The sequence below is a fragment of the Astatotilapia calliptera genome, chromosome 1 (genome assembly GCF_964374335.1).
Source record: "Astatotilapia calliptera chromosome 1, fAstCal68.1, whole genome shotgun sequence".
Lineage (NCBI taxonomy): Eukaryota > Metazoa > Chordata > Actinopteri > Cichliformes > Cichlidae > Astatotilapia > Astatotilapia calliptera.
Genome location: NC_137422.1, coordinates 21,594,393 through 21,617,995, shown reverse-complemented (window position 1 = coordinate 21,617,995; position 23,603 = coordinate 21,594,393). Strand labels below are relative to the sequence as shown.

General features: G+C 40.6%; 2 protein-coding genes across 2 annotated transcripts; one reads left to right on the top strand and one right to left on the bottom strand.

The window, feature by feature from the left end:
* Nucleotides 1-3,469: 3,469 nt before the first annotated feature.
* eif4g2a (eukaryotic translation initiation factor 4, gamma 2a) lies at nucleotides 3,470-11,736 on the top strand. The gene is made up of 21 exons (XM_026167858.2): nucleotides 3,470-3,675; nucleotides 4,684-4,792; nucleotides 4,901-4,957; nucleotides 6,328-6,453; nucleotides 6,604-6,706; nucleotides 6,788-6,919; nucleotides 7,001-7,067; nucleotides 7,194-7,345; nucleotides 7,453-7,563; nucleotides 7,670-7,852; nucleotides 7,975-8,116; nucleotides 8,200-8,417; nucleotides 8,497-8,604; nucleotides 8,707-8,799; nucleotides 8,890-8,985; nucleotides 9,090-9,305; nucleotides 9,404-9,662; nucleotides 9,812-10,016; nucleotides 10,145-10,353; nucleotides 10,436-10,557; nucleotides 10,667-11,736. The coding sequence occupies exons 8-21, from the start codon at nucleotides 7,262-7,264 to the stop codon at nucleotides 10,730-10,732; spliced, it is 2,112 nt and encodes a 703-aa protein (XP_026023643.1). The 5' UTR covers nucleotides 3,470-3,675; nucleotides 4,684-4,792; nucleotides 4,901-4,957; nucleotides 6,328-6,453; nucleotides 6,604-6,706; nucleotides 6,788-6,919; nucleotides 7,001-7,067; nucleotides 7,194-7,261; the 3' UTR covers nucleotides 10,733-11,736.
* A 2,063-nt stretch (nucleotides 11,737-13,799) lies between these two features.
* ctr9 (CTR9 component of Paf1/RNA polymerase II complex) lies at nucleotides 13,800-21,672 on the bottom strand. The gene is made up of 23 exons (XM_026167842.2): nucleotides 21,489-21,672; nucleotides 20,140-20,238; nucleotides 19,555-19,794; nucleotides 19,350-19,467; nucleotides 19,179-19,268; nucleotides 18,606-18,862; nucleotides 18,396-18,503; nucleotides 18,078-18,314; nucleotides 17,750-17,968; nucleotides 17,362-17,545; nucleotides 17,186-17,274; nucleotides 16,907-17,092; nucleotides 16,613-16,700; nucleotides 16,375-16,523; nucleotides 16,172-16,288; nucleotides 15,943-16,088; nucleotides 15,787-15,858; nucleotides 15,300-15,435; nucleotides 15,011-15,166; nucleotides 14,776-14,918; nucleotides 14,591-14,687; nucleotides 14,364-14,476; nucleotides 13,800-14,273 (listed from the first exon to the last, which is right to left on the bottom strand). The coding sequence occupies exons 1-23, from the start codon at nucleotides 21,531-21,533 to the stop codon at nucleotides 13,886-13,888; spliced, it is 3,477 nt and encodes a 1,158-aa protein (XP_026023627.2). The 5' UTR covers nucleotides 21,534-21,672; the 3' UTR covers nucleotides 13,800-13,885.
* Between the last annotated feature and the right edge of the window lie 1,931 nt (nucleotides 21,673-23,603).

Here is a 23,603-nt window from a genome sequence, read left to right as displayed (position 1 = left end):
CGAAGCATGTACAGTCACTGTGAGGTGTCACTCCAGAGGAGCTGATTGATGTTCAAGGTTGAATTTTTTTTCATTAATGTGTAAAAAGAAAATATGAATTTGAAATTATTTGATCAAATTAGATTTTAAATTATAAATTAAAAATGTATTATAAAAAAAATATCATATATATTATCAATATTATTTTAAATTAGATTTAGTAAACAAATTGGAGTTTACTGAAATTTGGAGTAATAAGCAATATCATCTCCCTGATCCACTCAGCAGCTGTTCTGGAGTTCTCCTAACAGAAAAGCAGACCCATCTACTATGTAATTCAAATTTATATTGTTGTTTGTCAACACCAACATTTTCAATAATAAGTAATAATATCTCACCTTATAATTTGAAATAACTGGCTCTGTTAACAGTGAGTTTCCTGCCAACCTAAAGGCATGACACAGTTTAGGACTAAGTAATCCTGCAATTACCCCTGAGTCTCAGAAATGCACACTGCCCCTATGTAGTTATAGATCGGTTAAATGTAGGGGGTAAGCTTCATCAACTTTTATGTCTGTTTTTTTGTTAGTAACTTATTTATATATTTTCTCGCTCTTAATTAGGAATAGTCATACTGAATACTTACAACATAAATGAATGTGCCCGATAAAGTTGGTATTCTACATATTTTTGGTGCAGTGATAACTAACTTCAAGCCAGCTCAGACTGGAACTGGACCAGCCTTTTCTCACCTTATTGGCACACTGGGCTTAATTAACTGTTTACTGTGTTTACTGTGAGACAACTGGTTTCAATTTGCTTTTGATGAATGATTGATGCCCCTCGGAGGTGAAGAAGCACATGATTACAGGCACAGAAAGAACTTTAAAGCTTCCTTGACTATTATGACAAATGATAAAATAAACATGGTGAAACACACATCTTCACAAGCGATGGGATTAATCAGTGTGTGTCACTACAAATGCCTGCAACAACAGATCTGATAAATGTCACTCTGTGATTACATTTACATACGGTACAGTTGAATAAACAACCCATTTGCAAACTGGCTGCTAAATAATCCCAAATTAAGATCAACTTTTTTTCAGCTGCATCTATATCGGGAAATAGTTCAACATTATCATTTCCTACTTTTTATTTTGCCATTTGTAATGTGAGAAACTACGTATCCCCTCGTGTTTTTAATTAGTCAAAGAAAGGAAACATCCCTCATTACACAAACTGCTCATAAACACGTTAAACTTTTTGCACTCTAATCACCAGGGTTTCTTCCTCACTGTGACTATTTTTTAAAATTCAATAGCCAAACATGTATTTAAAAAAACAAAATTTTCCTGACAGTCTGGATGTGCAAGTCTAATTGCAAGTCAGCAAAAAAGCACTGGTTCACACTTTCAGCTGGTTAAACATAGATCTAAACTGTCTGTACATTAAAGCTCCTTAAAGGAAAAACCTGTGAGTTCTAGGAAAACACTTACTTTTCATTATATTTTTTTCTTATCGGAACTGATTCCATCATCATACCAGGAAAGATTAGAACTGCCCTTATTGTGTACAATGGGAAGCACAGATTAATCTGAGCACAAAGGGGCGTTACCTGTACAGTCTTGCTCTGTAGTCATTTACTGGTACGTGGAGGAAGTGACTCATCTAGCTAGGCCAGTGAGGCAATATCATACAAACAATCCACATAACTTCTTATTAACATCACACTCCAGACCTTCGCGTCCATTAGCTAACAAAGTTGTCAAGAAATACTGAGCAGACAAAGTGAGAGATCTTTGTTAATACACTGCCAGAAAAAAAGAGTTTGTCTGTACAAATGCTGTTCTGAAGAGATGAACAGAGAGAGAAGAGGATGTTATTTTGTGCCAGTATGCTTCAGGGGAAGTCTAGTGACTGCTGAAACAATATGATTCTTCTTTTAGAATAGCCACATCAAATTTTAGGGATATATTTGATGAGTGTTTTAACTTTGGCATGCTCAGCAAACTGAAAATCACTGGAATTCACTGAAAATCCTCTCAAAAGTATTCATATCTGTGGCAACTTCATACAAATACTTTATATCCAGTACCTGTGGAGATATTGGGCTACTTGCAGCTGCTCTCTTGCCATAGCAGGTAGCTTTGTTATGTGTGATTTGGCAGAGTTTTAAACCACTAAATATAAATGTTTTAATCGTAACAGATTTAAACATCTCTGGCTAGTTGCACTTGGGTATCAATATGGCTGATTGGAAAGTATCAGAACACGCATTAATAAATGTCTTTGCTCTGTCTTTTTCCCCTCACCACCAACCAGTCGCAGCAGATGACTGCTGAGCCTGGTTCTGCCAGAGGTTTCTTGCTGTTAAAAGGGAGTTTTTCCTTCCCACTGACACCAAAGCACTTGCTCATAGGGGGTCATCTGATTGTTGGGGTTTTCTCTGTTTTCTCCGTATTATTGAGTCTTTATCTTACAATATAAAATGCCTTGAGGCAACTGTTGTTTTGATTTGGTGTTATATATAAAAATTGAATTAATCTTTTTCCTGCAACATTTTGAGTAAAAAGACTGAAAACCCAGCAACTTCTGTGGCTGACTGTGTGTTTGGAAAAGAGAGCCCTAGATTTAAGTTTCACTAATGGAGTTAGTGTAGTTCCATGAGTAAAGTTACAATACATCTAGCCTTCATTGACATCTCTTTCCTTATACATGCCAATCTCCACCTATTCAGAATAACAAAAAAAAAAAATATAGAGTGGATACAAGCAAAACATCATCTTATAAATATGGCTGGGAAATGTGAGATGTTCAATGAAAACATATGTAATTAAGCAGTCAAAAGAGTGAAGTGGAAAATCTAACATGTCAAATGTATGAACCAGTACAATTTAAAAAAGGTTAGTTTTGATAATATAATATTAATATTTGTATCCACTTTAAACCACTGAATGAATTAAAATATAAAATCAAAAGGCAAAATAGAAATACAAATCAATGTCATATTAAGGTCAGTTAACTCAATTTTATTACAGTCTGAAATGTCACCACATTATTTCATAATTTTAAACGAAGATTGAAAAGATTGGAAAAAGGCAGATGAAATAATATGTAAATAAAAACCTAGCAGATAAACCAGAGCCAAATGCATTTGATAGCAAAGGTTTATTTACTTACTGTACCTCATGATGGTTACTTAATGAGACAAAAGGTTCGACCGCTTGCGTAATTCTTTTAGTTTGTGCTTGGTTTGAAGCTTTTCTACTCTGTGACAGAAAGTAGTCCCTAACACGAGAAAAAGTGAGTGATGTGGCCTGACGTGATTCTTAAATAGTGGTCATATTTTTTTCTTGTATGTCTCCCGACGTTGAAAAGAAAAACAAACCTGCCTAGCGGGTGGGGTGAAACTGAATTGCGAAACGCAACATGTGACCGTCGGCAGGGCGTGGGTGATGACGTCAGAGCCATCCCATTCAAATAGCAGAGTTCATATGACGTACCTATACAGCCGTCGCTCTTTCCTTCGCCGTAGCAAGTAGCTAACAGAGCCAAGCCGTCGTGTTCTTGAGGGCGACATTGCATAACCCTTATAGGTTAAAAACTAATTTTGAGCTCTCGTTTCTTTCTTGATTTTATTTTTTATCTCTTGGTTGACAAGAAAACAATTAAGCTGACGTTCCTTTTGTAAAGGTAAGATCTTGCGGGGTTTTTTTTTTGTTTGGCCTGGCTAAGGTTAGCCGGTCTACTAGAAAGTTCGCTTTAGTTGGTGATGGTGGATAAGAATTTGGGGCGGCGGCAAAATATCAAGTTAGATATGTCTTCTTTGGCGTTGATTCGCCTGGTCAGCATCGAATAAGTTGTGAGGTATGGGGTTTATGGCCAGACTGAAGGCTTTGAGTTGTTTACAGCTTGTTAGCTCATAGCTTACCGGCGGCCTACAGAACAAAACCAAAATGTCGGTGCGTGGACATCCGGTTTCTAAACAAAGGCCTCATCAATCCCACTGTTAGGATTTTCCAGCTTGACTAGGGTGAAGAATTTTCTAATTATTAAAAAATGTATAAGTTCGTGACAGTTTGGTTGACATATTAAACATGAGTTTTGGTTAAACAAAAGACTCTTTACCAGCGTGCTGGGGTTTTTGGTAGCGGTGGAATCTCAAACATTCGTGGGGAATGCTAGAAAACGGGTAACTAAACGTGTACTAACAAATATGTTTTTATCCGCTGTCGGTGGAGTTAAAATTATAGATTTGTCCTACTTTCACAAAGCGTTTCCTGTGACGATGCCAATTGTTATTCGGATTACGTTTATTCTAGCTGATTTATAGATCTCCATGCAATATTCTAGTTTCAAAAGGTAATTTGAATAAACATAGATAATGGAAAACCGGGCGTTGACTTCTCAGTAGCTTGTTGTGCTAGGAAATGTTCCAGTTACGCAACGCTAGCATGCTCTGCTTCCACATTACTGGTAAGGGGACACGTGTTAGCGTTGATGTACCTTCGCAAGTTCCCTGAAACGTACTAAACGGAAACCAAAAGCGAAAGAGTACGTTGGGTATTATTGTCTTGTGTTTGCATGTGTCTTCATAACAGTCAGATGTGCTACTGTGGCCTTGTTTGTGTATGACACGTTAGGTGTCATACACATACACGTTAGGTCTTGGCTAATATGCTGCTGTGTCTTGACTTCCAGGTAGCTCTTTGCCCCCCCCCACTCCCAGGACTCAATTCTTTTCAGATATTCTTTGTCAAGCCGCCAAAGTGGAGAGTGTCGTCGCACCAGGAGGTCCTTCTCGTTTCAGGTATTCAACATTACTCCACCATGTCTGGCTCCATTTACACCCAAGCACCTCTCACATAGTTCCCAAAATGTTAAGTTAAAAAACATTTTTCCTCTTTTTGTATCACAGTGTAGGGGGAGGAGGTGGGGGTGCACCTCAGCACTATCCCAAAACTGTCGGCAACAGGTGATTGTTGTTTTTTTTTTTAAACTTTATTATACATGTAACACATTAGTCATCACATCATCCACATACAGATGTTTACAAGAATCACAATTAGTGTTTCACCTGTTATACTCAAAACTGAAATTTCATAAATGGACGTGTCAGTCATCAGTCTGACATCTTACCCTTGACAAATACTCCCCAATTGTTATATTGTCTTTTTTTCAAAAGTGACCCTAAACTAATATTTAAAAAAGGGAAAAAAGAACACACAGTTGACAACTTCTAAACAAATGCTAAATTGAAATGTGCACTGACAGTGAAAATGAACTGAGAACACAAATTATCAAACTGCCAACTGCTGTAACCTACTAGTGATCAACTTCAAAAACGCATAAACCTGAGTAAAGTATGACTGTCTGGTTAGACTTCATGCTTTAGGTCTTTTCATGTGTAACAACATGAGTAAAATGCAAGTATTATATGTGACAGAATCGAGCCCTTGTAATCTAACTACAAAACTGGGTGTTCCAGGATGGTTGTTCAGCTGTGGTTTATCAGTACTATGCTGAACTTTGCAGTCTTTTGTCTGCACTTTGTAGCTGTGTACTATCACATGGTGAAATTGTCAAAAATATGCAATAACTGGATGTGTGGGCTTTTCTTTTGCTTTTTTGTAGATAAGACAATCTGAATAAACATGATTTGTTTGCAGTTACTTAAGCGAGAAACAATCATAGCAGGTGGTGGTGACTGTGGCTCAGTTGAACCCAGCCTGATTCAGTGTGTTGTTTGCCTCCTGAAGTGTGGGGGGTGGGGAGCAGAACTGGCAGGGAGAAGACCAGTTGAGGCTGGTTTAAACTACTTGTAGAAATAGATCATTGTTTACAAGAAACTCCAGTAGCTTCCCTCTAATATTACTAAAACAGTTGAACAGAGTGTAACTTTCACTGCCATATTCATGTTGAAACAAATTGCAGTTGGTTTAGTGAAGCTGAAAAGAAAATGGCTAAAAATGTAAGGATATGACTCAGTACCCTGGTAGGACAGTAGCTTCCTTTTGTTTAGGTTAAAGAATCTAAATAAAGTCCTAATCTTGGAATTTCAAAGCCTTCTGTCACAGCAGTTTTACAAGTTGGTTCAGTGTTGCCAGTGTGAACGTTATGACACTGGCAACACTGAACCAGCAGCATGTGAATTGAAGCGGTCTGACTTGTACCATAACTTGTTCTATAATAAGTCACGCAAACTTCAAGTAGGAGCACAATATTTGTCATTCCTGGCTAAAAGTGAGACTCTTAACTATGTTGTCTGTGTAACCAAATCCGGGCTAAATATCAGCAAGACAAGACCATTTCCCTGATAACCTTTGCTGTCTTTGTTGATTATAGCGAGTTCCTGGGGAAAACCCCAGGTTCTAGCGTTCAGAGATGGGTACCTTCTCGAAGCACTAGACGAGATGCCAGCTCCTCCAACGAGAAAGGGCAAAATGATGCAATCTTCAGAAAAGTGAGAGGGTACGTTTCCCTTTAAACGGATTTGTACTTATTTTACGTAAACTGTAATTTGTATTGTTTAAATGTCATTTTAATATGGATGTTGAAGGCTGCTGTTTGTGCTGTATTATCATTTAAGATTTTTAATACAAACGTTTCTTTCGCCTTCAGCATACTTAATAAGCTGACTCCTGAGAAGTTTGACAAACTATGCCTGGAGCTCCTCAATGTGGGTGTAGATTCAAAAGTTGTCTTAAAAGGAATCATCTTGTTGGTGAGTATTTTCCTAACTGCTGTTCTCCTATTCATAGAATATTTAAAAATGGGATCTTAATGCGTTTTTGTGTTTCTCAAGATTGTTGACAAAGCCCTCGAAGAGCCCAAGTATAGCCAGTTGTACGCTCAACTATGTCTACGCTTGGCAGAAGATGCACCAAACTTTGAAGCCCCAACAACAGAAAGTCAGGCAACACAAAAGCAGAATAGTGTAAGTTTTAAGCATTCAAATGTACTCTGTACTCCTGTTGAGTATCTTCTGTCTGGATTTTGAATGACTTCTGTCTTGCAGACCTTCCGAAGGCTTCTGATTTCTAAGCTTCAAGATGAGTTTGAGAATCGTGCCAGGAATGTTGACCGTGAGTAACTTGCATTTGTAACTGTGGACTGTTACAAAATGGGAATTTGGTCAAGGACTTTTTTGAGAGCTGTTATTTAAACTGTTTTTTTTTTCTTCTTCTTCTTTCTTCTTCAATCCACTGTAGACTTCGACAAACATGACAGCCCACTCACCTCTGAGGAGGAGGAACAGCGTGCAATTGCAAAGATCAAGATGCTGGGCAACATCAAATTCATCGGTGAACTGGGCAAACTCAACCTCATCCATGAATCTATTCTCCACAAGTGCATTAAAACAGTAAGTTCTAATAAAGCGCAAGTACATGGGATGGTTTTATCAAAAATCCAGTTTTCATTCCTGTGGTGTAAGAAATTAACAATTGTTTAATTATTTTGTTCTTTAAGCTGTTGGAGAAGAAGAAGAGAGTCCCACTTAAGGATATTGGTGAAGATTTGGAATGCCTCTGTCAGATAATGAAAACAGTTGGTCCTAAACTTGATCATGAAAAGGCAAAGGTGAGTGTGTGGAAATTAAACTGAAAAAGATGAGTCTTGTCTTGAAGTCCTTGGTTGTTCAATAACTTTTTTTTTTTTAATTATTTTTACTTTCTCTCGCTTACAGTCTTTGATGGACCAGTACTTTGCTCGCATGCAATCCTTAACCAACAGCAATGATCTGCCTGCACGGATTCGCTTCCTGCTGCAGAACACGGTGGAGCTGCGACACAACAACTGGGTGCCTCGGAAAGCTTATGTTGACAATGGACCAAAGACTATTACCCAAGTTCGTCAAGATGCAGTAAAGGTTAGTTGACCATATCCTTTCAGTTTATCACAGGCTGATGAGGATTGATCTGATTTACTGGATGACTAATGTAGCCCACAATCGGTGTATCCTTGGATCCTGACTTTTTCTGTGCTTTGTAGGATTTGGGCGTTTTTATTCCACCTTCAAGTGATTCAATAAGGAATGACTTCTTCATGGACAGTTCCTCCTTCCTTCCAGGAAAGATCAAGTATGATAGGGAGACTCTTGGTGGGCTGGCCGACATGTTTGGACAAATGCCTGGTATGTAGAGTCATGCTGCTTTCTTTGAAGTGTAACTCATGCAGCGATTTCAGTCTCTAAAGGCTCTGTCTTATGTTGTGTAGGAAGTGGCATCGGCACAGGCCCAGGGGTAATTCAGGACCACTATTCCCCAACCATGGGTCGCCACCGCGGCAGTGCTCCAGGGGTAATTCAGGACCACTACTCACCAACCATGGGTCGTCACCGTAGCAGCCCACTCTTTAATGGCCACAGTGGAAACAGCAATGGGTCACACCAGCCATATGAAAATGAAAGCAAGCCGTTCATAAAACCGAACCAGGTACATTATAGTTCAGCTCTGTTTGTTTTAATCTGAGATGGTCAGTGCAATACTCATTCTGTTTTTAAACTTTTCAAAGGGGAGAAATTCACCAGTTTTCAACCATAAACAGAATCACTCAGTCCAGATGCAGTCAAAGGATATGGCTCCAAGGTTCAGCAAGAAGGGGAAAGTCAATGCAGATGAGGTACAGCTGCTTACATTGATGGTTTGTTAGTGTCATTGTTGCACATGATTATGTGATAATAAATTGTGGTTAATCTGATGCATTAATACTCCGTCATTCCAGATCAGTCTGAGGCCAGCACAGTCCTTCATTATGAATAAAAACCAAGTGCCAAAGCTGCCGCCACAGACAATGATGCCTTCTCCAGTTGGACAGGTAACAGACAATAGACTTAAAACATGTGAGCAGAGCTGATGGGGCAGTTTCAGGAAATGCATGCTAAGTTTTCTTTTTGTGGCCCTACAGCTTGGTCTTAAAGCCAATCCTCCTCCAATTCAGGAAAAACCTGCAAAGTCTAACAAAAAGGCTCCTCCCACAAAGGAAGAGTTGTGCAAAATGACGGTAAGTTTGTTCAAAGCTTTACCCATGACTTCCTAAGTAATGTGTTATATATGGGGCCTTCATAGCCTGATATTTTTTTATTTATTCCCCCCTCATCTTTAAAGGAGACACTACTCACAGACTACCTAAACAACAAAAATGTTAACGATGCAGTGAGTGCTGTGAAAGAGATGAAGGCCCCCAAACACTTCTTGTCAGAGATGCTGAACAAGATCATAGTCTGCTCACTCGATCGTTCAGATGAAGATAAGGAACATGCAAGCACTCTGATTCACACCCTCTGCACAGAGGGCCTCGTCACTGGTGACAACATATTGCAGGCAAGTTTCATTAAAGTGTTTTTTTTGTTTTTTTTTAAATTGACAGTGTAATCAAATACACCATATTAACCTTGTGCCTGCCGCACATTTTCAAACAGGCCTTCCTGGGTGTTCTGGACCAGTGTCCCAAGATTGAGGAAGAAATCCCACTGGTGAAGTCGTACCTGGCTCAGTTTGCAGCACGAGCGATCATTGCTGATCTGGTCAGCATTGCAGACTTGGCCCATCAGCTGGAGAATGGCACACATTTCCCACTCTTCCTGCTCTGTCTGCAGCAACTGGTGAAACTGAAAGACCGTGAGTGGCTGACTGACCTTTTCCAGCAGAGCAAGGTCAACATGCAGAAGATGCTGCCTGGTAGGTGAAAGGACACACTGGCCACACTGGTTTTAAATTCAGTGTCATTTGGTTTTCTTTTCTCTTTAGGAGGAAGAATTGGTGTGTGGGTTCTTTTTGGGTTTTTTTCTCTTCTTCCCCATTACTGACTAGTAATTATGCTCCCATAGAAATTGACCAGAACAAGGACCGGATGCTGGAGATTCTGGAGGGTAAAGGCCTCAGCTTTTTGTTCCCACTGATGAAGCTGGAAAAGGAGCTGCTGAAGCAGATCAAAGTGGATCCTTCTCCGCAGTCAATCTACAAGTGGATCAAAGACAACATCTCTCCAAAACTTCACACCGACAGAGGCTTTGTCAACATTCTCATGACCAGGTACAGCAGTGGACAGTATTTATAGTGACTCGGTCTGCATTGATGAAGCAAGCACATGCCATCAGCCACTGTATTTTTGTGGTTTTCGGTCAAGTGCTTTAACGTGTGTTGGTCTTCTGGTCCTCCAGTTTCTTGCAGTACATTGCTTACGAGAGCAACCCTGACGATGATGAAGAGCAGCATGCATCGCCCAGTAAGGACCAGCTGGAGGAAGAGAAGCAGCTCCTGCTCTCTTTCAAGCCGGTGTTGCAAAAGTTTCTTCACGATCACATTGAGCTGCAAGTCAGTGCACTGTATGCCCTGCAGGTGCACTGCAATGCCAAGAGGTTCCCTAAAGGTGCGTGCATGCATGTGCAGTTACAATAAAACATAACCTTAAATAAAGCTGGTTGCTAACTTATTTTCCTTTTTCCAATTAGGCATGCTGCTACGCTACTATGTGAACTTTTATGACATGGAAATAATTGAAGAGGAAGCCTTCCTTTCATGGAAAGAAGATCTCACCCAAGAGTATCCAGGGAAAGGAAAAGCATTATTTCAGGTAATGTGCAGCCATTGAAGTATGGCTTTGTGTGGACTGCCTCCATTGACACCATTGTGCCTATTTGTAAATGAAACACTTCAGTGGCTGTATTGTTGTTCTGGTGCAGGTGAATCAGTGGCTGACCTGGCTGGAGACTGCAGAAGAGGAGGAGTCAGAGGATGAAGAGTACTGAGGAATAGGCCAAAGCCATGTCTTATCAGATGCAGACTTGTTTTGGGTTTTTTTTTTCCCTCCTTATTTTTCCATCTTTTTTGTTTTGTTTTTTTTCCTCCTGTCTTTCACGCTCTTCTTGTAACCACTGTTACAGTTCATTTCACAATGAGATTGTTCTGCCAGCATCACAAATCTTATTTATGCTCCAAGTTTCTATACTGTTCTCTTTGATGTCCTACAGCAGATGTTTTATACACTTCAATCAACTTGGGTTTAAGAGTAGACAGTATTTAGCAGGAAAATGCACCAGCACCCAGAACTTGACCCATTTTTGTCACCTTTTTACATCTGGTAGGAGTCACCAAGTGCTGTCGCAATTATTTAAAAACTGTTTACAAAAGAGGGAGCTCGCATTGCAAAGAGGCTTTCTCCTTTTTTAATCTACATTTGCTAATCAGTTTTTAAATGCACTTTGCTTAAACATCATGAGTCGTTGCAATAGTAAAAATTTAACTTCCCTTGATTTGTTAAACGTGATCATGACATTGTTGTCTGCCATGATTATAATGAGACTAATGCTTAGAAATCGACCATTTCTTAACCTGGGTGAGGCCTGTTTTACTTGCACGGTGTGATTTCAGTTACCGCCTTGTAGTTTAATGAATCGAGAGGGGTTTTTTTTATGTATGAAACAAGTTGTGCTGTCAGGAATGAATCTGTGTGGCCTTTTGTTTTCTTTTTTAATTTATAAGGATATACCTCTGTTTCTCGGACTATACTTGAATGTCTCGGGTTTTGACATTGAGACAGCCAAAGCTTGGTTTCCTTTGCTACGGTTGTTTGTCACTTGTGGAAATTTTGTCCATCTGCCATATTTGTCAAGTTCTTAAACGGTCTTTTTATCTTCATGAAATTACCAAGAATGTACTGTTTGTGTACTCTTCTTCTGGAGTGTTGTAACATTGTGTGCTAGAAGTCGAGTGTACAACTACAGATCAACCTTGAATAAAGTTTAACAGTTGATGGCTTTGTCCTGCTGTGTCCTTTTTCCACCTCCCCAGCCAAAGTCATAAGACTTGAAAAATGGTATGTCCTCCTAAAAAGCTGTGACTTCTCAGGTTTAGGCCACAAAGCACGCGGATCACAAGAACATAGTTATGACACTATGAAGTGACTATTGTAGTGTATATTACACCACATAAAATTGCAATATAAAGTTGAAATTGAGGTGCCCCTCTCATGCTGCCGTTTTCTCTGTAGAAGATGTACACCCTTAACACCCTACACATCTACTGCAGTGTGTATACTTGTACTAATAGATGGAGGAATTGTACAGAGAGCCACAGCAGGTAATGGTTCCCTGTGTTATTCAGTGGTGCATTTGGGTAATCTGTCTTACTGAACATGTGCCTTTGACTGACCAGCACATCATGGAGTAGGTAGGTGAGAGGCAGTGTCCTTGATTTAGAAACCTACACCTTCAGTTTATTAAAATTATAGCATAGATTGAACAAGCTGCTGAAAACATGCTTCAGATTCTGATCCATGTTGACATGATAGCATCACACAGATGCTGCATATGTGATATGAATCTCCTACCACATCTCAAATGTGCCCCATTGGTCTGAGATCTGGTGCTTGTTGAGGCCATTTGAATAAAGTGGATTCATTGTCATGTTTAAAAGGATTTGAGGTTTGTGATATGACACATTATCCTGCTAGAAGCAGGTATGTGGGTACAATGTGGTCCTACAGGAATGGACATGGTCAGCCACCATACAAAGGCTGTGGTGTTTAAACAGTGTTTAGTTGGTACTAAGGGGCCCAAACAAACTATCACACACCCTCAGAAGCCTTAACCATTGATACAAGACAGGATGTATCCATGCTTTTATGTTTACACCAAATTCTGACCCCATCATGTAGCAATGTAGCTGAAGTGGAGACTAATCACAGCAGGCAATATTTTTCCAACCTTTTATTGTGTAATTTTGGTGAGCTTGTGGGAATTTTAGCCTCAGTTTCCTGTTCAAGAGTGGCACCCACTGTTGTCTTGTACTGCTGTGGCCATTAAGACATGACATGTTGTGTTTTCAGTGATGACTTTATGTTTACTTTGCTTGTAACAGGTACTTTGAATCACAGCTGCCTCAAAAAAATCCTGATCTCAGATATCAACAAAGCAGAGAACCATCACTCATTCATTGCATGTGTCCTTTTTTTGGGGGGGGGGGCATTCTCTTTAAACCCTCGAGATGGTTGAGTGAGAAAATCCCGTCAGTTTCTGAAATACTGACACCAACAACCATGTTACATTCAAAGTCACTTAAATCACTTTTGTTCTCCATTTTCATGCTCAATTTGAACTTCAGTGGGTTGTCTTGACTACATCTACAAGCCTAAACGAGCTTCCTGCCACGTGATTGGCTGATTGGATAGTTGTGTGAGTTGAACGGCTGTACCTAACAAAGCAGATGGTGCTTACTGCAGGTTGAATTTTTATGACTTTTACGTACTTGCTACATGTTTGTCTATAGTTTTAGTGATTTGTCTTCATACACAAGTAAAAACAATGTTAAATCAAGTGTTTCTCTCAGTATTTTATCAACACCACCTTACCAAAAATGTAAAACATAAATATAAATATACCTGTACTTGCATGACAAATTATGACTGTGGAGGAAATAGAGATGAAAAGATGTGGTATGAACCCATTGTTAGTATGAATGAATAGTAGTCTTATTGAACATCAGCGTAACCAGGCATAGCAGTCAACAATTACAGTGATGTGTCGACCTGATTTAACTCAGCAGGTGTTTGATCACATCACGATGCCCCTGCTGTCGAGCACAAGTATAGGACACCTTTTTTAATGCTCTACTGTGGTTTACAGCCCCTGCACACCTTACCGGTACTTTTCAAAGGCAAATAAACATCTGTACAAAATAAGCAACAAATTTTTTGGGGTTTTTTTATTTAACTTTTTTTTTCTTTACACATTTTAGCAAATTTTAACAAAACATCAAGAAAAGAAATTCCCAGTAAGATGTGACCAAAACGCTATGCGCAAAAAAAATTCTCATACGGACAGAAATTCTGCTTTTATTTCAAACAAAAATGCAGATGTTTAAGAGTTTTCTCAGCGTTACACGAGTCTGGGTGATGTGAAGAGTTAATCACTGTCATCATCTTCGTTGTTGGAGGCCTCCTGCTCGGAGCCATTGTCAGAGCGGCGTGGGGAGCCCTCGTTGTCCGATCCCGCTTCAGATCCTCGGTCCGATGCCGGAGCGGGTGATCCAGCCCTAGATTCATCATCTGATCCCGACCGACTCCTCTTGCTCTCATTGTCCGACTGTTCAGAGTCAGACTGCCTCTGCACCCTTCTCTTCTTCACTGGACGGTCGCTGCCAGATTCGTCGTCGTCAGAGCCGGCGGAGCGCCGAGCGCTGCCTGCCTCACTACCGGAGCGGTTACGGCCGCCGTCGGAGTCGCTGTCAGATGCAATGCGCTTCCTGTGGCCGACTTCATCGTCAGATCCTGAACCACTGTCTCTTTGATGTCTGGATGGGAGAAAGAGCGCCATGAGGTTTGTGTCAAATAATGTTTTCAAGGCTTCGTAATACTGTAAAAATCTCACATTAAGCTTTTACCTGTCTTCTGCTATTTTCAGTCCATCCTCATCTGAGGAGGACTCAGAAGACGAAATGATAGCCTTAGATTTGATCTTTCCTTTAAGAGACGGAGGCAGACGCTCAGGCTGAGACTGAAATGAGAAAGATGTTACAATTATAAGAGAAACTGGAGCTGAAAACTGATTTTGTAAATTCTGAAAACTAATTGAGACAGAGAAAAACAGCAAATAATGACTAAAGCGGACCTTCTCGATCTTCTTGCGTCCTTCTTTGGGTTTACGCTGCTTCTTGGGTCGTGATGTTCCTTCCTCATCGCTGTCATCTTCTCCTCCTTTAGCAGGTCTGCAACACAAAATTGAATCCCAGAATCTAAATGTTGTGCTCTGCAGTCAGACTAAACAACATTTTGCATTCACTGCAGAACACTTACCTCCTCTTCTTCTTCTTCCTCTCTCCCTTCTCATCCTCCTCCTGTTCGCTGCTACTGGCCTTTCTCTTCTTCTTCTTCTTCAACGGCAGGTCCTCGTCAGACTCGTCATTAACAAAATCGTCCATGTCGCCTCCTTTCTTACGCTTGGAGAGAAAAACAAAAGAAAAAGTGTTAACCACAATGCATTAAGTGCAGTTTAGAGCTCGCTGCTGGGTTTAGCCGTATTAACACTCACACGTCCTCCTCCACCACTGCTGCCCTTCTTCTTTTCTTTGGCCATTTCCTTTGATCCCTCTGCAAAGGTCAGCAGGTTCTTGGTCTTTTCCACATACAAAGCTCTCTGCTCCAAAAGCTTCTTCTGCTCCTCCACTTCTCTGTTCCTCTTTTCCTCCTAAAGAAAGTTAGTTATTGAGACAACCCAACAGATGACTGATTAGTTTATTTAAAAAATGAATCACAGTCAGACATTATGGGCAAAATGAAACGCATCATGGTGATTACTTAAAAAAAAAAAAAAAAGGTACCTGTTCCTTTATCAGCTGTTGGCGCAGCAGGTCTCTCTCCTGCTCTTGTTTGGCTCGAAGCTCTTTCTCCTCCTCGTCCTGCTTTCTGGCTCTAGCTACATGGTACTGAGCTTGACTCAGCAAGTCAGAGCACTGCCTGCATTCCCAAAACACACCAATATTCCAAATTATGTTACAAAAGACACCAAACACAGCACCCCCCCCAAAAAAAAAGCTCATTAAATTAAAGACTGATAGAAGTACTGCCAAATCATCACACTCCATTTCAAACTGGTCTTTCTACTCTTGGGTCTGTATGATGTCAGTGGGAACCAGATCCACACCACAACCCCACAAACCTGCTGTTTTATGAGGGGCAGCCAATCAGAAGACTGGGGTTCAGAAAGAAGCTAAAACAATCTGTGGATGAACTAAAAGGTTGCACTGACCCAGGATCAGTATAAACTAAATAAGGAATATTTTGAACTGTGAAACAACTCAGACTGACCTGGCCTCAGAAGCAGCGAGAGCGAGGTCAAACCTCATCTTGTCTCCAGCCTTGCTGAGGTAGCTGAAGTACCTGTGAGGGAGATGACACTGCAGGATTAGTAAAGGACGGCCAGAGGAAGAGACAGGGGGGTGGGAACATAAATCAAATCATTACCTGTGAGCCAGTTCCAGCTCTTTGACAGCACTGAGCACAGCCTTCAAGTTGCTCTTCTCATCTTTAAGCACAAGGGTGGCCAGTCTCTGAAGCACCAGGGCCACATTAAACATCAGCACTGTGTCATTGGGCGCCACGTGACGGGCCTTGATGTAGGAACATCAGAAAGACAGAGTTACACTTCCCCCCACACTGCAGAATGAAGCATAAGCCTCTGATTTCATTTTACCTTCAGGAGCATCTGTTTGCACTCTTGCAGTTTGCCACATTTGAAGAGCGCACGTGCGAGGTAAAGCAGCACCTCTGTGTTCTGATATTTGTAAAACTTCTTCAGGCAGTTCTCGTACTGTCAGACAGAGAGAGAAAAACTTAAATGGAAAAAGCAAAGGAAAGACAAAAACTGTAACAGTTTAACACAAGTGAGGCGTTTACCATCTGCACGGCGCTGATGTACTGCTTCTGCTCCACGTAGATGTGAGCCAGATTTAGCCACACATCACTGATTTCGGCTGTGGCCTCCCTCACCTGCGCGAAAACATCTCGCGCCTCTCTGAAGTAGCCCTTGTGGGCAAGGACAGCACCTAGACATAAAAATATATGCATATACTTAATGCAAAACACACACAGCAGAACAGATAAAAAAGATAAGAGAGACTGAAGAGTGGCTGACCGATGCCATTGGCGGCATAGAGGTTCTTGGCATCATTTCGCAGGACTTGCTTGTAGATTGCCAGGGCTCGATCTTGGTGTCTCTTTTCCTGCCGAGACATTTATCACCAGCGAGCACATGTTTTACTCAAGTGCCTGCACATAGCTGAACTTTGTAACAACTATGCTAACCAGCTGCCTGTGTTTATTTAGCAATAGCATTCAGTGAACTGCTATGCTGTTTTACAAGTGTTCTTTAAGCTCTCTCACACAGTTAAATATTAAATCGGTGTCCCGACAGCAGGTTTCCACGTACCTTTTCACGGTCTCTGGTGGGCTGGTGCAGCGTCTGTAACCACACGTTACCCAGAGCCAGCATGGAGTAGGTGTCGTTCTGCGTGGACGGCTGCTTGAGAATACGTTCAAACTTCTTTTGACCTGGACCCCACTCCTGTTTGGCCAGGTGAAGATTTCCTATCAGGGACCAGGCATCCGGGTGATCCTGCAGAACAAATATCACTTAATGGAAAAAGAAAAAAAAAAGAGTTTTTGCAGCAGACTTTGTCTATCGATGACATTTAACACCAGGCTGTACCTGATTAATCTGAAGAGCTTCTTTGAACCAGTCGGAGGCTTCATAGAAGTTTCCTTTGTCCCGAGCCATCGCTCCAAGACGCAAATAACCTGCAGGCCAAAATAAACAATCACAGAGTGGAAACTTGTTGTTTGTTTTTTTTTTCATAGGCTCATGTTTTATCGATGCATGCTTACAATCCACATAGTTGGGATGTTCTCTGAGGATGTTTTTGTAGAGTTTCTCGGCTTCGTGGAATTCACACATAGCCTCGTACAGACGGGCCAGATTGTAGGAGGTGGTGACAGAAATGGCATTGTAGTAATGCTCGTCATGCTCTCCTTCGGCTTTGGCTCGCTCCAGAGAAGCTAGAAAATATTTCTGGTGGGAACAAGACATGACCCCATCTTGAATTAGCTCTACTATTTATACAGAGTTATGTACACTCGATGATCAGTAAATACCACAGGCATCCAGTAATATTCTGCAGTTCCATATTAACTGAATAAATTCCCAACTAAATGAAGCTATACTTAGTTCAGGAGCTCTCAGGTTAAACTGCATTTATGGTATATTATTAGCTACCTTGGCTTCCCCTAGGTTGCCCAGTCTGAAGTGCAGAGCCCCCAGGTTGTTGAGAATCTCGGGGGGAACGTCGGCCTGCACCTTCTCCTGCAGGATGCGCGTAGCTGTGCCGTAAGCGGACAGCGCTCCTTGGATGTCTGTCTGCTCCAGAATTTGTGCCAGCTCAATCCACGCCTCCACATCATCTGGGTACTGCTCTGTTACTTTCTTCAAGTGCCCCTATGAAACAAAAACAGTGGAATATATCCAGTAACCATTAAGCATATTTATCAAAATATGTCTGGCACAATTTTCCAAGCTATGAGATAAGTGACATGAGAATACACACTTTTGCAATGTCTCTTTTTTCCTGATCGTCAGATGTTGCATAGAGAGACCCAAGGATTTTCATAGTCTCATAGTTGTTGGGGTAAGCCTTTAAAACCTTTTCAAAGCACTGCGCTGCATTTTCTTTGTCTCTTCGATATACATACATCTGCCCCAGGCCGAAGAACGGCAGCACAAAGGTGGACGAGGCAAACTGAGTGGCTTGGTAATAATACTGAAACGCCTGGTCGTAGTCCTCCTGTGGAAGAAGAAAGCACAGATATGAATGGCGATCTCAGTAAACAATAACAAGCTTGCACGCGGCTGGTTGGGATCGTACCTGCACGTGAAACGAGCGAGCTAACTGATAGCAGCTCTCAGCCTGCATGGCCTCAACTTCGGTGTTGTGGAAAGCGTGCAGAGCGAGATGCTGCACTTTACTGTAGTCCTGAGAGGAAGCAGAAAGCACATAGGCACGAAGAACAGTTAATAACAGCGAAAGGCTAAAACTTATATTTTCACCGCATTTCAACAACACAGCCGTGATTACCTTTTTGAAGAAGAAGTGGTTGGCGAGGTGGTTGAGCACCATGGGGTTGCTGGGGTCGATGGTGTAGGCCCGCGAAAGGAGCTGCACTCCGTTCTTGATGGAGTCTGCCTCTTTGTTGTTGAGCTCTAAAACAGCCAAACCAACGAGCGCTCCCACACACTTTGAATTAAGCTCCAGGGCTCGACCGAAAGCCAAACGAGCCTTCTCCAGTTTGTTGAGCTTGACGAAACAGTGGCCCATCCCCAGCCTCACCTCAGCTACACAAAAACAAGACAAAGAACAAGTTGGGAACATTCGTTTTAGAACCAATATGAGTGAAGGGCAAACATATTATCTGCGGTCCTGTGTTTTTAAAATCAAGGATCTTCTGTTCATAAATTGTATTTGTAAGTTAACAATGAAGTGGCTCATTACCTACATATCTTTGCCACATAAAACATGAACATGCTGGCTCTTGTTGCTGCTGCAACAATAATATTTTCATCATAATATTGATGATCATGACAACAACAATAATAAATTAAATACAGGCATGCGGGGACTGTTTAAAGACATAACATGTTATTGGTTTACCTGGGCAGCCGGGGTTTGTACGCAGAGCCTTTTTGTAGTATGCCAATGCTCCTCTGTAATCCTTTTTATTGAAGGAGATGCAAGCCTTACCTGTTTAACAACAACATTGTTATTACTTCAGTCAATCAGTGTAGTGCATTTCAGTCCTACGCTGTTTCATATTCAAGTTACCAAGCAAAGCAGGGATGTTATTAGTGGACTGGTTGAGGACAAAGTGGAACTGAGCATCGGCCTGGTCCATCTTGTCTCCTTCCAGCAGGCAGAAACAGGCTCTTCCCAACAAATGGTTCTGATCGAGACAACAGTATGTTCAATTTACTTGAAATGCAAGAAACATAACCTCATTTATCACCTGCTATGCTACTTTTTTTCCTACCTGATCATACATGATGATCTTGTCTGCCATAGTATACAGGAGCGTAGCCTGTGTGATGAGCTCTTTCTTGGCATCTTTGTTTTTCTCTTTACGTGCTTGCTGGACATAGTAAGCTGCCAGTGTGTCCAGACAGGTCATCTGGTCTTTTTCGTGGTCTCTGTAGTCGAGGTTTCCATCAATACGTGCTGCCTCTAAAAGCTTTACAAAGTCTTCTGTTTTGCCCTGTTTGTAGTACTCCAACTTAAGAAGAAATAGAAGGAAAACTGTCACACTCGATTGGAATTTCACATTGTTTGTACACGTTTCATCAAATTAACATTTATACACACATCAGTTGATGCAGTAATTAATCTGAATCTAAGAACTACCTGATTGACAAGAAATTTACTGTTTAAAATTCACTTATTGAAATTTTCTGGTTCTCAAATGTGCGATTTTGCTTCTCTGTCACATCTTTGTATTTTGGGTTGAGAAAACAAAATACTTCGAGCTGTCACACTGACGTTTGGGATAAACTGAAAAAAGAGCTTAATCATTATTTGTAGAACAACAACCATGAAGTCTAGGGCCGATGTATCGACTCACCGCCAGAGCAATCCAAATGTGCAGCTGCGTGTGCTCCTGCTTCAAGATACTGATGACCTCATCTCCTTCAGGAAGTTGGTCGAAGTCGAGCTCGATGACCTGGAAAACACAGATATGTATGTATGTTATTACAGTAAGTATCTCAGCATGCATGGTGTTGCCAGTGGAAAAACATATCTATGCAGATTATATGTGCATTATATTATTTTATTGTAATAGTAGTGTAAATCCTGACACATGTATCAATTCAGAGTGTTATGAATTAGAAACTGGAAACTTTGTTACGCACTGCAAGAAAACCACCTGCATCCTAATGTAGCAAAGACTAAGGAACGGGTTGTGGGCATGAATAGGCCAAGAACTCCAGCAACCCCCATTTCCATCCATGGGGTCTGTGTGGAGACGATGGGGGATTTCAAATACCTCGGTGTTTACACTGATTAAAACACAGAAGTCCTCTACAAGGAGAATCAAACTTGTATTTACTGTCTAATGAATGAACTTTAATACTTATGGGATGATGCTCCCAATTTTTTTATGAGTCTGTGCTGGTCAGTGCCATCCTCTATGCACAGAACCCAGAGATTGATAACCATGCCTACCTGTGGCCATCAGACTTTATAACTCTGTACTGTACATAGTGTTGCTTTAATTTTGGAATATTTGATTTTAATTTTACATTAAGTGTGTACTTATATTTTTACTTTAAAAAATGGTTTCCATCTTCTCTCTTGCATATTTTCTATTTTAACAAAATATGTTTAACAAAAAAAACATTTTGCATTTAATTCTTCAACGTCAGTTTCTTAGGTAGATTTCACTTGACCTACACAGTTTAATAGAAAAACTTTGCTGCTGCAAATGCTTACAAGGTTCAATAAATGTGTTGGTTATACTGACTATTACTGGCATATGTTTCTAATACTTGGTCCACTCCTAACGTAGCCTAAACACTAATGCAACCGACTGCCTGCAACTACAACACATCTGTCACAAATTCGGTGATGTGTTGAAATACCACAACGCTTATCAGGCTCTTAAATGAAATAGAAAACACCTCAGTAGAATTTAATGTTTACTGCATCACTGAGAACGGCGACGACAAAACATCGCGATAAGTAAGCTTTGCACAGGCGCCGAACGCATATTTAAGGAGTTGGAACAGCTGACAAGCATTAAAATGTCACTATGTTTAAACTCCAGATTGCAAACAAATACACCAGGCTTTCGTTACAATGCCACTCTGTAAGCAGGTACACAACATCAGCTCAGGCTATCCGCAGTTAGCTTAAGCGGCTAACAGCACAGCTAGATCCTCTTAGTGAAAACAGGTTCACGGAAAGATTTACCTCATCTGTGTCCCGTAAAGGGATCTCGATAGAGCCTCGAGACATCTTGAAAGAATAACCAAAACGACCCGAAGCTAGATTTATCTAAAAAAAAAATTGTAAAAATAAAAATACAATTTCTTCCACCCGTTGTCTGCTAGTAGCTAATTCATGCTTCCGAAACACACGGATGGCGCAACTGAAATTATGTCCGGGCAGAAACCATAAACACTATGACTCAATGACTGTAGAAAAAAATACAGTCATTACTATAACTCAAAGAGAAACTGCCACAAAAAAAAGACGAATTTAGTTAACAATGGGAGAGCCATCGCTTACAATACAATAAAACAATAGTATTTTATTGGGAATAAACTGCCACACACACTCACACTGGAAGGTAGTTACTTCCTACATTTGCTGAATTCAAAGGGGAGACTGTGCATTTGATGTGTTAAACGTGTGAATTTAAATTTACTGTGTGCATCATTGTCACAAACCTCTCCAGAGCTGCATTTTGGCAAGCAGTGGGAGGAGGGTGTGGAGGGAGGCTGAGGGGATGTCAGCTGGTTTTGATGTGAGTCCTGAAAACCAAAGAAGCACCTTGAAGACTTCACAGTATTTCAGAATTAAAGAGTAGAAGACAAACAATAAGGTGATGCTTCTTACTGAATGATTTTCTTTACAGAAAACCTTTCCGGACTGAAAAGTAAGATTTTTTTCTGACTTGTTTCTGTTTAAAAATAAATGTTTAAAGGCTATATGAGATAAGACCAAAAACATATGTCTTCCAATCTAACTGTAAACCATATGAATTGTCTTCCCTGCAGAAATCTTCAGAGGTGGAAATTTGGTTCACGTGACAGTTCTTTAACACAACTGTACTGTCTGAAAACCTGCATTTTTTAACTCATTTTTTATGAAGACTGGCTAGATTTAGTTTCTAAAAACCATCTATGATCCAATTTGCATCAAAGATAATACGTAATTCCAATTTCTGTTCAATTTTATGATATTAGTCTGTTAGTTTTAGCCTCCAGACACAATGCACAAAGTTAAAAATGCATTTGTTTATTTAAATTTCAGGTCATGCAGGGACATGACTGTCCAGCATAGTTGCTCTCTGTGGCTTCAGGAGAAACAAACACAATGTCTGACGACAATAATGGTGAGTGTTTCAGTTTATCCAGTATTAGTATCAAACAAGTATACAGCATATTCATTTCTTTTTCTAACATTTTCTAACACATGTAAAGTGTGGGAGACATCTGGCTGTGGGATGAACGATGTGTTTGAGGACAGCAAAGACACAAGCGGATTATCTGAACATGAACTCCTTGACATCGTGTATGATACGTGTAATAGCAGCAAATCAGGTACACAGATGGACTGAATTTCATTTAGACAAAAAAACGGTGCAGTAATGGTGTGACGTCTTTTTCATTTCCTCCTTTTCCCCTCTTGCCTTCAGGGGAAGTGTTAGCCTCTACCATTTTCGAGTATCTGCACACCATGACTGCTCAGAGCCCAGGGCAGGACCGATTGGCTGCCCTGCAACGGCTGCTTGACCCTGACTGTCAGGACCCACATGTGAGCAGAGAGACGTTTCACTCCACCATGAGGACGTGGATCACCCAGTGCAGCGAGGACAGGTGAGACTTAAACTCTACACAAGGGATCTTATTAGAGATGTTATGCAACCTTGGCATTACATCTAAAGCTTCATATCCAATTAAATATATTGTTACTACAGATTAAAGTTCCCAACAGTATATTTTTATTTTGACTTTTTTTAAGTTAGCTCCACTTTAAATAATTACCTTTGAAGGTAATCATCTAAAACAAGGGGAAGAATAATTTAAAGATGAAGGGATGAAGATGGTCTACCACAATGTCTATCACATTTGATCTTTTTTACAAACACAGCAGGCCATATGCAGTTAAATTTATTTTTTTCCCTACTTTTCTATCAATAAAATTTTTTTTTTAATCAGCTGTGATATCACTCAGTTTTCCTGTGTTACAGTACTGATGAGGACAGCAGCCATGTACCTCGGCCAAACACATCTGAAGAGCCTGTAAATGCAAATGGTGTGTTTCCAGGTTTTATTCGGAGTTTTGAGACTCAGTTTATTA

Coding starts and splice junctions, on each gene's coding strand:
- eif4g2a (XM_026167858.2), top strand. CDS start 7,262: ATGCTGGGCAACATCAAATTCATCGGTGAACTGGGCAAACTCAACCTC. Junction 8,117..8,199: donor CATGTTTGGACAAATGCCTG/GTATGTAGAGTC, acceptor TATGTTGTGTAG/GAAGTGGCATCGGCACAGGC. Junction 8,418..8,496: donor CGTTCATAAAACCGAACCAG/GTACATTATAGT, acceptor AACTTTTCAAAG/GGGAGAAATTCACCAGTTTT.
- ctr9 (XM_026167842.2), bottom strand. CDS start 21,533: ATGTCTCGAGGCTCTATCGAGATCCCTTTACGGGACACAGATGAG. Junction 19,468..19,554: donor AGATCATCATGTATGATCAG/GTAGGAAAAAAA, acceptor TGTCTCGATCAG/AACCATTTGTTGGGAAGAGC. Junction 18,863..19,178: donor TACAAACCCCGGCTGCCCAG/GTAAACCAATAA, acceptor GTTTTTGTGTAG/CTGAGGTGAGGCTGGGGATG.